The sequence below is a fragment of the Trichomycterus rosablanca genome, chromosome 3 (assembly GCF_030014385.1).
Source record: "Trichomycterus rosablanca isolate fTriRos1 chromosome 3, fTriRos1.hap1, whole genome shotgun sequence".
Taxonomy (NCBI): Eukaryota; Metazoa; Chordata; class Actinopteri; order Siluriformes; family Trichomycteridae; genus Trichomycterus; species Trichomycterus rosablanca.
The window spans coordinates 48,102,063-48,117,698 of record NC_085990.1 but is presented as its reverse complement, the minus strand read 5'-3'; the positions used below and the strand labels follow the sequence as shown (position 1 = coordinate 48,117,698).

Sequence of the window (15,636 nt, the reverse complement as noted above, 5' to 3'; positions counted from 1 at the left end):
ACTTATGGAATATGTGCCCAGAATATTTTGTGTTTTGCAGTTTTAATGATAAATTTGGATTTGAATATTCAACATCTTTTGATTTTACTTCAATTTAAAAGGGCATTCATAGCCCAGGTAGTTATAACCCTAACTACTGGCCTTCGTCGTGCCATAAGGCTGGCCAAAAGAAGCCTGGCCACATATTTTTTGCATCAACAAGAGGTCAACATTCTTTGGTTTAAATCGTTGAATGTATATTAATTTACATAATACGCCTGGTGCACATTAGTTTATTACACTAGCCAATCACAGCTGAGATCATTTACAGACATGGATGGGTATAATGAATGGAAAAGAATGGGATGGCCAAAGTCCTGTGATGGATTGGCACCCTGTCCAGGGAATTCCTGCCCAGTGTTTCCAATTAATACTGGACCTGCCACGACCCTGATCTGCATAAAGCAGTTGATAAAAATAAAGTGAAATAAACATGTATGTAAATTAAATGTTTTTGATGCAATCCTCATCAGCCCTGTTTGTTCTGATCCAGTGTAAGGATTTTTTATTGTAGTTATTCAAATGACGTTTTAAGTTCTACTTATATTATTTATTATTTGTTTAACACTTTTAGACTCCAGTGATGCTCCACAGGAGCAAAACTGCCTATGTTAATCTCATATTTTCAACCATGTTATTTACAACATTCTAAAATTCAAGCTAAAAGAAAAGAAAACCTATAGATTTTGTATAAGACTTTCGGTTTTGTTTATTCCACTCTTGTTTTAGGAAGGTGATTAGTTCTAATAATGTTAACTTTAATACAACACTGCTAAAAGATTCAGTCATGGATTTGTGGAAAACTGGAATCATTTGAGCATTGGGGCTGTGACAGTAACTGGTACTTTGTGTGTTGCATGCCTTTAGACCTTCACCTACCTCTTCGGCTCTGGATAAATTTAAAGAAGTCACCAATTTTTGGGTGGCACAGCAGTAAAACACACTAGCACATCAGAGCTGACATCTCAAACTTGCAGCTTTGGAGCTCTTTATGAACAATGACTGACTTACTTGTCGGGTTAAGAGTGCCGGGATTCCTCATGACTACTGCAGTTACGACCTCTACTGGCTAATTGTGCCTGCATAAAATATGAAATATGGGATAATGGAGAGCGGTGTGTGACTTTCTGTGCGCAATATGGATCTTTATATAAACTCGTCTTGGGCAGGTAATGCTAGTTTTAGTTCATTATTAGTATTAATTGTTGTCCACTCTGAGATGATTGATTCTATTTATTGTCCACTCTGAAACTATCAGACTATTGCTCAATTTTAGTTTCCCACTTGCCAGTAATTTGAGGGTGTGGTAAAGACATACTATTTATTATGTTTAGCATATTGTGAAGATTTTTCCATAAATTGTGAAGATTAGTAAAACTAACAGGTGTTTGTCATAGTGGTGAGCTACTCAACTGGAACTCTCACACAAAACCACACGACCTGCAAGCTACTTACTTCTGCATCTAGAAATAAAGTAAATTATACATTTATTTGTGCATTTTGTTCTTTTTAATCTTTTGCTAAGCTAGATGAATAATTTAAACTACATTTTTTTTTACAAGTGGCCAACATGCATTTCAGAATATAGTCCCATAAAGTAGAAAACTCTATACTGCACTAATGGTTTTGCATATTGCATCACACAACATATTTTGGTTATTCTTTCATCGATCCATCCATTCGTTTGTCTGTCCAGCCGTCCATCCATCTGTCCATCCATCTGTCCATCCATCCATCCATCCATCCATTCATTCGTCCATCTGTCTCATTTCAGAATATAGTCCCATTAAGTAGAAAACTCTATTCTGCACTAATGAGTTTTGGCAGCATCACACACATTCATCTGACCTCTAAGTGTTGGACTGCTGTAAGGGATTTGCTGTGGATACGATTGTTTTCTATGTGATTTTTTTCTGTTCTTAATTCCACTGAAGTGACCGTAATGGCATTTTTGCGGAGCCTCTGGCATATTGGTGTGTTCCTTCCATCGCTCTCTAGTGCATCCACTTTTTCAGGGTGTTTATGTTACTTTATGTTTCAATCAAAAGAGCCAAAGCACTGTGACTGTGAGCAAGCTGTGAGCACTCAGTGCAGCCCCCTTCTCACAAATAAATTCTGCCCTGTTACACAGGCCCGGGCTGGCTGGCTATATACTGAGACAGTTCTACACTCGGGGGAACACTAGCCTACTTTATGGGACTATAACCTGAAATGCATGTTGGTGAAATGGGAAACTGCGACTCGCTTCCATTTTCTAACCCACACAGGCTGACATACCTCAACCTGAAATACCTGCTCAAAACGGGGCTTGTAAAATCAGCATTTGGAATAAAAACAAGGGCCCAGGCAATAACAGTGTAGGATCAGATGAAGGAGTTCATTTAAATTAAATTTAAATTCCGGCCTTATCTGCCTTTGTTAGGTTTTCTTTACATTCTCCTAGGTCCTGAGCTTCACCTAGCACCTATGGGACTAGGTGTGCTCCACCCCTTTTTTAAATTGCTTTAAAGATGGCAGTATTTTCTTTCTTTGTTGAGGCGCAAGAGACAGTGTTGATTCCTTTAATCAGCAGTCTCTGCGCCTCATTAAGTGTTAATTTTGCATCGGTTGAAGAAGTTCCTATAAATTCTGCCCTCATCTGCCTTTGTTAGGTTTTCTTTACATTCTCCTAGGTGCTGAGCTTCACCTGGCACCTACAGGACCAGGTGAACTCCACCCCTTTTTAATTGCTTTACAGTTATGGAAATTATAGACTCAGAATAATGTACTTCACATTCACGTCTTTAAGAAGGGGCCAGAGTAAGATGTCCTGTAACATTTTGAAGCACATGAGCTGTATGCCAGTACCACCGCCAATGAAACCTCTGTAAAGACTGGTTGAAGAGTTGTTTTTTTTTAACCCCTCCGCTATGACGTGAATGCCCATGAGCAGAACATACTTAAATTTTCTAAATGGGAATGTTCACCTGGATACCATGTTCAATTGGATTGAAATTGTATTTAGAAGGGCCTCAATTAGACTAGTCTACTCCGATTGAGGTAGATACATAGACGTATTCCATTCCAATGTTACTATTAGACATACACCGACCAGGCATAACATTATGCGCTATAGGAAGAAGGCAAGCCGGCAGAGGCAGTGTGATGCTTTGGGCAATGTTCTGCTGGGTAACCTTGGATCCTGCCACCCATGTGGATGTTACTTTGACACGTACCACCTACCTAAGCATTGTTGCAGACCATGAACACGCTTTCATGGAAACAGTATTCCCTGATGGCTGTGGCCTCTTTCAGCAGGATAATGCACCCTGCCACAAAGCAAAAATGGTTCAGGAACGGTTTGAGGAGCACAACAACGAGTTTGAGGTGTTGACTTGGCCTCCAAATTCCCCAGATCTCAATCCAATCGAGCATCTGTGGGATGTGCTGGACAAACAAGTCCGATCCATGGAGGCCCCACCTCGCAACTTACAGGAGTTAAAGGATCTGCTGCTAACATCTTGGTGCCAGATACCACAGCACACCTTCAGGGCTCTAGTGGAGTCCATGCCTCGACAGGTCAGGGCTGTTTTGGCAGCAAAATGGGACCAACACAATATTAGGAAGGTGGTCATAATGTTATTTCTGATTGGTGTATTATTAAGGAATTATCAAGCTGCATGTAAACATGTCTAATTTTGTCATTCAACTTCATCCATCCAGCATCTCCTATTAATGCAGCATCTAGATCTCTTCAGACTGCAATATCTTCTCAATTCATAACAGTGTTAAAAACAATCAATACTGTGAGATTTATTAAATCTCTTTACAGCAGACAGGTTGAGAAAACAACAATAAGAAGTGAAAAGAAACAGCATAAAAGAAATAAACAGAGCTAATACTCACACTGGCTGACACATTTAGTTTTAATTTCATATAGAAGTGACAATTGATTTTAATGAGATGTTTATAGAGTGAAATGGTGGTGTTGTTAAATCATTTGCCAGTTTTGCTGGTTGGGCTCGGCTGAGCTTTTCACTGGGGAACTGAATGGCACAATGAACAGCTTGTGCCGCCAAAAAAATCTCTGGATCTGCTCTCCGTCTCTCTGTCTTTCTGTCTCTGGTTCTTTATTTGTCTGTTTGTAGGCCTGTATGTTTTTATTATACAGAGTAGCGGCTCTTTGTTGTACTGGAACAATGCTGGTCACTGATTTAGTATCACATATTCCAGTTCTTTATTTCTGGATCTATAATAATTAAGGCTGGTGATGATTTCGCTGACTGATTTTGCATAATTCATCACAAAACATATTTTGGTTATTCTTCTATCTGTCCATCCGTCTGTCCGTCCATCCATCCATCCATCCATCAATTCATCTGTCCATTAGTCTGTCTATCTGTCCATTTATCCATCCATACATCCGTCCATTTATCAGTTCATTCATTCATTCATTCACCCATCCACCCAATAATTCATTCATCCATCCACCCAACGATCCATCCATACAGTACATCTACACAATCATCCACCCATCCATCAATTCGTCTTTCCAACCAATCCATCTGTTTATTCATCCATCCAATGATCCATCCATAGATAAATCTACACAATCATCCATTCATCCATCAATCTGCTTGTCTGCTCGTCTATCTGTCCATCTATCCATCCATTCATTTGTCCATTTATCCATCCACCCATCCATCAATCAATTCATCCATCAATCTGTTCATCCATTTATCCATACATTTGTCCATCTATCTGTCTGTCCATCCATCTGTTCATCCGTTCATTTGTCCATCTATCCATCCATCCATCCATCCATCAATTCATCCATCAATCTGTTCATCCATGCATTCGTCCATTTGTCCATCCATCCATCCATTCATCCAGCCAGCCAGCCAGCCAGCCATTTATCCGTCTGTCCATTTGTTTGTTTGTCATCCATCCATCCATCCATCCATCATTCATCCGTCTGTCCATTTGTCCGTTTGTTATCCAATGATCCATCCATATATACATCTACACAATCATCCATCCATCCACACAATTATCCATCCATCCATCAATCCATCCATTTATTTATCTATTCATTCATTCATTCATCCATCCATTCATTTATCTATTCACCCAACGATCCATCCATCCATTCATCCTTTGTCTGTCCATTTGTCTATTTGTCTGTCTATCTGTTTATTTATCCATCCATGCATCCGTCAATTTATCCATCTATTCATTCATTTATTTATTTACCCATTCATTCATCAATCCCCACAATGATCCATCCATACATACATCTACACAATTATCCATCCATCCATCCATCCATCCATCTATTCGTCCATCTGTTGATCTTTCCATCCATGCATCCTTCCATTTATCCATCTGTCCATCAGTCCGTCCGTCTATTCATCCATCCATCCAGCTGTTAATCTATTGATCCATCTTGTTTGATTTAAAACATCATGAAATCTCTTCCACAGCATGTTGTTCACAGCAAAGCGTTTCTTCCAAACAGGGATCTGATGCACCATGCAGGCTTTGATTGCACCCCTGCTCTCCCCCTGTAAAATGTACAGAGGAGGGCACGGCGGTATTCACTCAGCATTCAGAAGGAGGCCTTGTCTGCTGCTTCTCCGGCGTTATTACTTATTTATTATTCATGATGCACGGTCGGCACTCATCGACTCGGTGCTGTGACTGAATGTGACGTGTACTTGTTGCAGATGGGCAGTGATACCAGTTTCATCTGACAGGCAGACACACACACGTCTTTCCCCTGGGATCTTTTAGTGTGGCTGGTCACACAGTGGTCAGGGCTGGTGGAGGGGTGGATGAAGGCGTGAATGAGTGAAGTGTTGAGTAAAATCATGCCCCCTGACCTTTGTCTGACACTCGGACTGTTGTTACTGCCACTTTACATTTAAAGCCTGATGTGATTGATTGAGAGCCTTGAAAACAAATGATAAAAAGCCGTGCTTTCTATTGAGTGTGACTGGCAGCTCTTTCATGTTTCCATATATAGTCTGCATCTTCAGACCAGAATCTTTTAGAACGGTGTACCCTCTTCATCATGGCACTTCCACACCTGCTTCTCTTTATCAACACTTTCTTACAGGTAGATTATTAAAATCACACCTGTTTCTCACTCCTGACCATCAGGGAGCTTCATCAAAGGCAGCATACTGGCATGGTTAGTGCAAAAAGGCCTAATTTTCTAAGATCCATTTCTGTCTTGAGGACTATTGCTGTTTCAGCTTTTTAGAATAGTGGTGAGCAAAGTGGATCATTTACAAAAAAATGACCACAACAACTGGAATATTTCAAAATTTTTAACACAGTTGGTTTATGTGAATACACTGTTGGTGTTCTGTTATACTGGATTTTTAAATGATTGAGGAAAGCTTGCCAAAAACAGCATATGAGTGAGAAGGCTCAGCACAAAATGAGAAATGATTTAGGAGCAATTTGTAGTTCTACAATTACTGACTGTAGTCCACCTGTTTCTCTGTTGCTTTGTTAGCCCCCTTTCATGCTGTTGGTCAGGACCACCACAGAGAAGGTATTATTTAGGTGGTGGATCATTCTCAGCACTGCAGTGACACTGACATGGTGGTGGTGTGTTAGTGTGTGTTTTGCTGGTATGAGTGGATCAGACACAGCAGTGCTGCTGGAGTTTTTAAATACCGTGTCCACTCACTGTCCACTCTATTAGACACTCCTACCTAGTTGGTCCACCTTGTAGACGTAAAGTCAGAGACGATCGCTCATCTATTGCTGCTGTTTGAGTTGGTCATCTTCTAGACCTTCATCAATGGTCACAGGACGCTGCCCACAGGGCACTGTTGGCTGGATATTTTTGGTTGGTGGACTATTCTCAATCCAGCAGTGACAGTTAGGTGTTTAAAAAACTCCAGCAGCGCTGCTGTGTCTGATCCACTCATACCAGCACAACACAAACTAACACACCACCACCATGTCAGTGTCACTGCAGTGCTGAGAATGATCCACCACCTAAATAATACCTGCTCTGTGGTGGTCCTGTGGGGGTCCTGACCATTAAAGAACAGCATGAAAGTGGGCTAACAAAGCATGCAGAGAAACAGATGGACTACATTCAGTCATTGTAGAACTACAAAGTGCTTCTATGTGGTAAGTGGAGCTGATAAAATGGACAATGTGTGTATAAACAAGGAGGTGGTTTTAATATTATGGCTGATTGGTACCCACTAGGCTACCACTGTCCCATTAAAATACAAATAATTACATACAAAAGTAGTTAAATACATTTCATATTCTATAGATTGTATAATTAATATTCATAAGAATTAATTAACCAGTTTATACAGTAATGCACCAAACCTGGTGCAGTGCTTAGTTCATCTGACCCTGAAGGTGCATAAACAAGTCAGTGTGCTTTTGGAAGCAGTTTGCACTAATAATACGGCTACTAAAGAGACAGATGAGTCTTCAGCCAAAATATCTATAATCTTTACCCATGCTGATTTGGCTTTGATTGATATTAACACAAACACCCAAACACCCCCAAGTGATTCCTGTATATTACTGCAGCAGAGCTGTCTTTAGTCCTAATGCTCCCGGGCAGACAATCAGAGAGGAAAGCTGGAAATGACAGGTTTGGCCATGATTTATTCAACAGGATAGTGATTTCTGACACACCCGTAGGCATGATTTTCATACCAACAAATGTTGAGAGCTACTGTGATTGCTTTCCAATCATCTGAGACAAATACTAATTAGATTTTTTTCCCTCTTTCTGGCCTGTGGAATAAGAAGTTTACGATATTGGAAGCATACAAGCGTGGCTGACAGTCAACTGTCATCTTTTTTTTTTTTTCCTACACTTCTTTGCCATCTGTTAATGTCGTGGATTTCCTACAAGCCATTAACATTTTCTGTACATTTCTGTACCACCTGAGTTAACATGAGTTAAAAGGGACTAACTGCTTTATTCTAATGACAGGATGTACCATTCAACAGGAACTATATTGGCAGCATTTTTCTCATTTAGAGGTCACCGCAGTGGGTCATTCATGTCTGCATATCTGACACAGCACAGTTTTTACACCGGATGCACTTCCTGATGCAACCCTCGTTATTTTATCTGGGCTTTGGACCAGCACTGAGAGCGCACTGATAAGTGAGGCTCCTAATGGATAGGCTGTTTTTGCCATCTCCTTCCTTTCTGGACTCTAGCCAATCATGTCCATGCAGAAACCCAATAACACATTCGTCTTATAGATCTGAACCTGATCTGTGTTGAACACTAAATGATGCCTGCTGTATATTTTATTATTATTATTTTTATAATATAAGTAATCCACAACAGATCTGTTAACTACACCGATCAGCCATAACATTAAAACTGTTCATTTTATCAGCTCCACTGACCATATAGAAGTGCTTTGTAGTTCTACAATTACTGAATGTAGTCCATCTGTTTCTCTGCATGCTTTGTTAGCCCCCTTTCATGCTGTACTTCAATGGTCGGGACCCACACAGGACCACTACAGAGCAGGTATTATTTAGGTGGTGGTGGTGGTGTGTTAGTGTGTGTTGTGCTGGTATGAGTGGATAAGACACGACAATGCTGATGGAGTTTTTAAACACCTCACTGTCACTGCTGGATTGAGAATAGTCCACCAACCAAAAATATCCAGCCAACAGCGCCCCGTGGGCAGCGTTCTGTGACCACTGATGAAGGTCTAGAAGACCAAACCAAAATAGTCATTTGATGGCTGCCATCATGGTACAGCCTAGAATGAGCTGCTGCACATAAGGAGTCTTGTCCCTCTGCGTGGCCTAGTTTGGCTAGCAGTTGAGGCCCGGAGGCACAGAAACATGTTGAAGCATGTTGTCAACTTGTCATGTCATCTCTTGTGACTTCTATTCATCCATGCTGCCTAGTTTGACCAACAGTTTCCTGTACATCACGGCATCTCACTGTCTTCTTTGCCAGCTTCTTGGTTGGCACACTTGCATTTCCCTGAACCCGTGATGTTGTATCAGTTGATCCAGTCAGTTCTGTTTAATTCGGGGAGCTTGCCTCGGTGTTGGGAATTATTGAGTCCCGCTGGTTCCTCTCGAGGTTTCTTCCTGTACTTTAAGGGAGTTGCTACTCTCACTCTGGGCTCACCAGGTTTTTTGGTCTGTCGGTCCTGGATTCTGTAAAGTTGCTTTGAGACAATGTCAATTGTAAAAAACAGTATACAAATAAATTGACTTTACTTGTCGAGGGAGACTCTTGTCATACTGGACATTGCAACATTCAGTTCTCATTTCTGCTCTTTCTCTTTTCTATCCATGTTCTCCGTTGCAGATTGGGAATGTTTTCACCACTTACGTTGTGGCCACTTATTTGTGAGAGGACCTTTTTTTTGTTTGTAGCATTTTAGCCACATTATTGTTCTACCGTGATTAAATATCTGCAAGTGGGTTCTGTTTTCTTTCTTGCAGGTTTGTGGGGTCTAGTCTCATTACATAGGCGCTAAAATAGCCACCGTAAATAAAAATCAAATTGTGTGTGTGTTTTCAGACGGACGCAGCTCTGATGTACGATGCCGTGCACGTGGTGGCTGTAGCTGTACAGCAGTCTCCTCAGATCACTGTCAGCTCTCTCCAGTGTAACCGGCACAAACCCTGGCGCTTCGGCAACCGCTTCATGACTCTGATTAAAGAGGTAAAGCACTACAGTTTAAACACTAAGGAAGATGCCTTTGTCTTGTATGTGTTTATACGAGGGTTCTTTAAAAAGTTTCAGCACTTTTTTAACTCTATTTATTAAGAATTTAGAAACAAATGTCATCACTTTTCTACAGAATCACCTTCTGAAGCATTTTCCTCAGCGTCGTATTAACTTTTTAATGCTATCAGGAAAAATCGTTTTTGGTTGAGCGCATAGCCAATGATGCAGCGCTGCTTTCACATCATCATCACATGAAAATCTTCTTTAAAGCTTCTTTGAGCATCCAAAAAGGTGGAAATTAGATGGTGCTAAATCCAGACTATAAGATCTCTCAGTCTTTCAGACACAACCAATTACAACTCCTCCCACCCTCACCGCTTCCAACCAAAATATAAAAGTGTGGAAACTCTTTGAAGATCTCTAGTATATATCCGTGATAAACCATCTCTGTAACAACTGAGGTGTGTACATTCCATTTTACATTTTCGGCATTTAGCAGACTCTTCAAAAGCGACTTATACTGTCTGAGCAATCGAGGGTTAATGCCCTTGCTGAAGGGTCCAAAAGGGGCAGCCTGGCAGTGGTGGGGCTTGAACCTGAGATCTTTTGATTACTAGGCCAGTATTTCCTCTGAAAACTAATGTCTAACTAGCGTTTAATCTAAACCTTTGTTGTCAGAAGGTTGTGTTCTTGGCTCGATATCACAAGTGACCCAGGGTTAGCTTAGACCAGTGCACTGTTCTAGGTTTTGAAACTTAAAGCACAAAGAAGTGCTGCAGCACAGATCAACTCAAAAGTCTCCACTCAGTCCTGACCCTATACCTCTTGCTATAGCTTCTTTTCATCCCTTTGTGTTTGAACTTCAGCTGCGAACAGTCTCGAATAGCAGCTAACATTTTACTTTGGACGACTGAACTCAGTTCCAAGTCTGTGATCTAGCCTGGCATGATCGATCCATGCAATACATTGATACTGTAGCTACAGGGAAGATACAACAGGCGGCACTCTACCATGAGCAAATTGCTAATTTCCCAACAATTTACAATTCAACATATTCTACTTGTTATTCATTTCCATGTAGCAGTCACCTTAATTAACTAAACATTTTTCTCATTTAGAGGTCGCCACAGTGGGTCATTCTGGCCTGCATACCTAACATGGCCCAGATTTTACACCAGATGGCCTTCATGGCGCAACCCCAATTATTTTATCCGGGCTTTGGACCAGCACTGAGAGCGCACTGATAAGGGAGGCTCCTAATGGATAGACTTGGATATATTTTTGCGATCTCTGTCCTTCCTGGACTCTAGCCAATCATGTCTGTGCAGCAGACCAAAAACCCCAACAGACCAAAAACCCCTGTTGTGCAAGCCGAGGGCAACACTGGCAAAGAAAAACTCCCTTAAATTACAGTAAGAAACCCTGAAAGGAACCAGACTCAGCATGGACTTCCATCCTCTCTGAAGGATAATTTCAATAAATAGAATTTACACAAATCATACAAACACAAAATTAAATTAAACTAAAAGTTATAACTAGCTAAAAAAAAAAACATTGGAGTTCTTCATTTTTCAGTCCAGTTTGTGATGAAGTCCGTAGTGAGTTTTTGGCATTTTTGGTGCAAACATGCCAGGTACCCGTCAAATCTAGCAAGAGCAGCATTGTTGGCACGGCAGTCTCGACAACCACAGGTGGGTAAACAGGTTTCCGTCAGAACCACCTTGGGTTAAAACAACCGAAAATGTAGTTAAAATGTGAAATCGTTAAGAGTAAAATGTCAGAGTAGCTTTAGACTTCGGCACCCCTAATTATTACAGCACAACTATGAGGGAGCGCAAGCAGGTATCTATGTCATGAAGGCTTTCACAAGACATCAGCGCCCACCTTCCCCACCATCATCAAACCTGAGTGATCGGACAAGAGAGGCAGAACGACAGCAACCCAACATCCCTGATCACCACAAGTTTCTATGATACAGAACCCTCAAGTTCTGCACCTTTGTCTATAGACGGGGTGGGCAGCTCTGGTCCTAGGGGTCAGAGATCAGGCGCAGCCAGAGGCCAACACGCAGCACCAGCAAATCCGACAACCAGACTGCCCAGACCCCAGCCGGAGCCACACACCCCTAGTTTGGAGCTTCTTGTCCTACTATGGATGGCAACATCCAGAATATAGCATGAACACTTTTCTGCTGTGCCAATTAATTTTTTAGCAGAATTCTTTAGGGCCAGACAAACTCCCCAGAGAAAGAAAGCAGGTGGGCACGATGTGTGCACAAGAAACAAGATGCTGGCTCATTAATTATTGTCTTAGATGTCAAAAAAATGCAACTGAGAAAATTCCTAAATAAATGCATATAAATGTTTAGCTGATTTATTAATGCAGCCTACAAAGTTCCCATTTAATTATTAAGTAATCTGGGCCTTTTTTACCCAGCAGTGCAGAATACAGGGTGAGCTTAATGCAAATATATTTACAGCACCGGCAAAGAAGTTTTTGTTGGGGTTTATTACGTGTGTAAATCTATAAATCACAAAATGTGCGCACTAAGTGCAATTATTATGTTGAGGAAGAGATGTACTTCTGATTTATCACCCTGCGAGCACCCTCGGACTACTTCACACTGTCCTGTATTGTGCAATCTTAAACAGAAATGGCCCAAATAACATATTAATGATGGTAAACACACCAAGTAGATTTATTTCTTTGAAATATTTGAAGTATGTTTAGTAATTTTTCACATAGTTTGTTTGTTTATTAGGATTTTAATGTCATGTTTTACACTTTGGTTACATTCATGACAGGAACGATAGTTACTCATCACACAAGATTCATCAGTTCACAAGGTTATATCAAACACAATTTAGTGTCTCCAATTCACCTCACTTGCATGTCTTTGGACTGTGGGAGGAAACCGGAGCACCCGGAGTAAACCCATGCAGACACGGGGAGAACATGCAAACTCCACACAGAAAGGACCCAGACCGCCCCACCTGGGGATCGAACCCAGGACCTGCTTGCTGTGAGGCGACAGTGCTACCCAATTAGCCTCCGTGCCGCCCTTTTTCACATAGTAAAATTTGAACATATACACAAAGTGAGCTACACATTATTTACATATTCTACATCCAAACAGCCCTCCAAACTGTATCCAGTTTACCTCAGTTTTTGTTACTACATACATTTATACAGCCATACATGAGGTGAGAAATAAATAAATAAGTAAATAAAATAAAGAAGAGATGTACAAACCCCCAAACAGACTTGGCATCAAGAGAAATGGGGTATAACAATCCTTATTTTGGTGACGATGACAGAGTAAGACAAAATAAGCCTATAGAAAAAGTAAATAGCTTGGAAATCTAGTACATTATTACAGCATCTCAATATGCACTTTTTTAACTCTATTTATTAAAAATTTTAAACACAAATTTCATTCCTTTTCTACTCAGTCACCTTACGATGCATTTTTCCAGCATCGTACCAAAATGTTTTTGGCTGAGCGCGTAGCCACTAATGCAGCACTGCTTTCACATCATCATCACATGAAAATCTTCTTCCCCTTAAAGCTTCTTTGAGCGTCCAAAAAGGTGGAAATCAGATGGCACTAAATCCGGACTATAAGCTCTCTCAGTCTCTCAGACACGACTGATTACTACTCCTCCCACCCTCACCGCTTCCAACCGAAATATAAAAGTGCAGAAACTTTTTGAGGATCCTTGTAATAATTGGTGATTAATTCCTAACTCCTCTTTATTATCCCCTCAAAGAAGATGCTTGAGATTATATCACCAATATAGTCCAAAAAAATACCATACCATCATCTAGGGTTACCTTAAGATCAGTATGTTAAATATTCCATTGGTGAAAAATCAAATATCACTCTATGCCAGTCAGAGAGTGTTGGGGGTTTGTCAGAGATCCACTTTAACAGAATAACTTTACATGCAGCATGAGTTAACGAACACAAAAGCTTCATATGTTACATTTGTCTTGCTACTGTTATTGAAATGTACACGCTTACATGATTGGTCTGTCAGTAAATCAAGGCCAAGAGTTGTGATGTGGCCTGTGGGCTCCTGAAGTATTTATGAAATAAAATTAAATTTCGCCCACTATGCTGCTCTGGTGGCTTAGCGGTAAAACACTCAATGTATTCGAGATCCCAGCTCTGCCTGTCGGCTGGTGTAAGCAACCACATGAACTACAATTGGCCTGTTGTTCAGATAGGGGTGGGATATTAAAGTCGGATAGGGTCTCTCTCATAACTAATGCAATTACGACCTCTGCTGGATAACTGATGGCGCCTGCACAGAGACGGGAAAAGAGTTAATCAGGGTGTGTCTCTCCATACACAGTGCTGATCCGCATTGCACTTGTCAAAGTGTAGGTGACAAAATGTATATGGCTGATGCCCACGTGTCGGAGGGGGCATGGGTTAGCTTTGCTCTTCTCAATCAGAGCGGGGATCGGCATTGGTGGAGAGGAAGCATGTCAGACAGAGTTTGGAGGGAAGCTGGTACATTTAATTTAAACAACTATAATAATCTTTCCATTAGAATTATAAACCGGTGAATGAAATTGACATAATCTTAGTTTACACAACACTGTTAAAGATAGATAGTTAGTCACTCAATAAAAGAAAGTGTAATTGTTAGTAATTCTGTAGGTCTGTTTTTTATTACAAAACTGAGTCTGTGGCCCATGTTTGCATATTTTTTACTCCATCTGGCCCCCAAAAAGAAAAGTTTGGACACCCCTTTATCCTCGTCAGGGTCATGATGGGTCAGATTTTCCCAGAATCACTTGGTGCAGTAACACACCCTGGACAGGATGCCAATCTATCTCGGGGCCTCGGCCATCCCACCTATCAGACATAGCCAGTAATGTTTGTATGTAGATGCCTGACTGGTGGATAGCACCACTGGGGATTTCAACCCTGGATCCCAGCGGGGTGGGTTAGTGTAATTTACAGCTGCGACACCCAAGTGCCTGGGGATTTTAAAATTTTAATCTGGATATGCAGTTATTAAAGATGAATAAATGAATGGCATGGCTATATACTGTACAAATATTTATATAAACAAAGATTTTTAACAAACTGTAAAGACATAATAACGTTTATCATTATGACAATCAGTGGAACAGTGGTAACCTAGTGTGTAGAGCTTTGGGCTATCAACTGAAAGGTTGATAGTTTGAATCCCAACTCTGTTGGGCCATTGAGCAAGGCTCTTGATAATGCAATATTTTACAGTGATAGCCCTGTGAGAAATCTTTGGACTACTAGTATCCGGATAGGTATCCTGCTAGGACCTTGAGCAAGGTCCTTAAACCTCACAGCTCCAGGGGCGCCATACAGTGGCTTACCCTGTGCTCTGACCCCAGCCTCCAAACAAGCTGGGATACGCGAAGAAAGAAGTTTGTTGTACTGTACACGTGTATATTTACACAGACTATGCATAACATTATGACTATATGATGGGTATAGTGAATAACACTGATTATCTCTTCATCACGGCACCTGTTAGTGGGGGGGATATATTAGGCAGCAAGTGAACATTTTATCCTAAAAGTTGATGTTAGAAGCAGGAACAATGGACGAGCGTGAGGATTTGAGCGAGTTTGATGAGGGCCAAATTGTGATGGCTAGACGACTGTGTCAGAGCATCTCCAAAACTGCAGCTCTTGTGGGGTGTTCCCGGTCTGCAGGGGTCAGTATCTATCAAAAGTGGTCCAAGGAAGGAAGAGTGGTAAACCGGCGACAGGGTCAAGGGTGGGGGGCGAAGGCTGGTCCATGTGGTCCGATCCAACAGACGAGTTACTGTAGCTCAGATTGCTGAAGAAGTTAATGCTGGTTCTGATAGAAAGGTGCATCACAGTTTGTTGCATATGGGGAATGTGGTCATAAT

The 15,636-nt window shown here is 41.1% G+C and overlaps 1 protein-coding gene across 1 annotated transcript in view; it reads left to right on the top strand.

Annotated features, from left to right (window-relative positions):
• grik2 (glutamate receptor, ionotropic, kainate 2) overlaps nt 1–15,636 on the top strand; it is a 289,146-nt gene that overhangs the window by 165,991 nt on the left and 107,519 nt on the right. Inside the window, exon 7 of the mRNA XM_062991399.1 lies at nt 9,575–9,718. Within this exon, the coding sequence (XP_062847469.1) occupies nt 9,575–9,718 (144 nt within the window). The remainder of the gene's footprint in view (nt 1–9,574; nt 9,719–15,636) is intronic.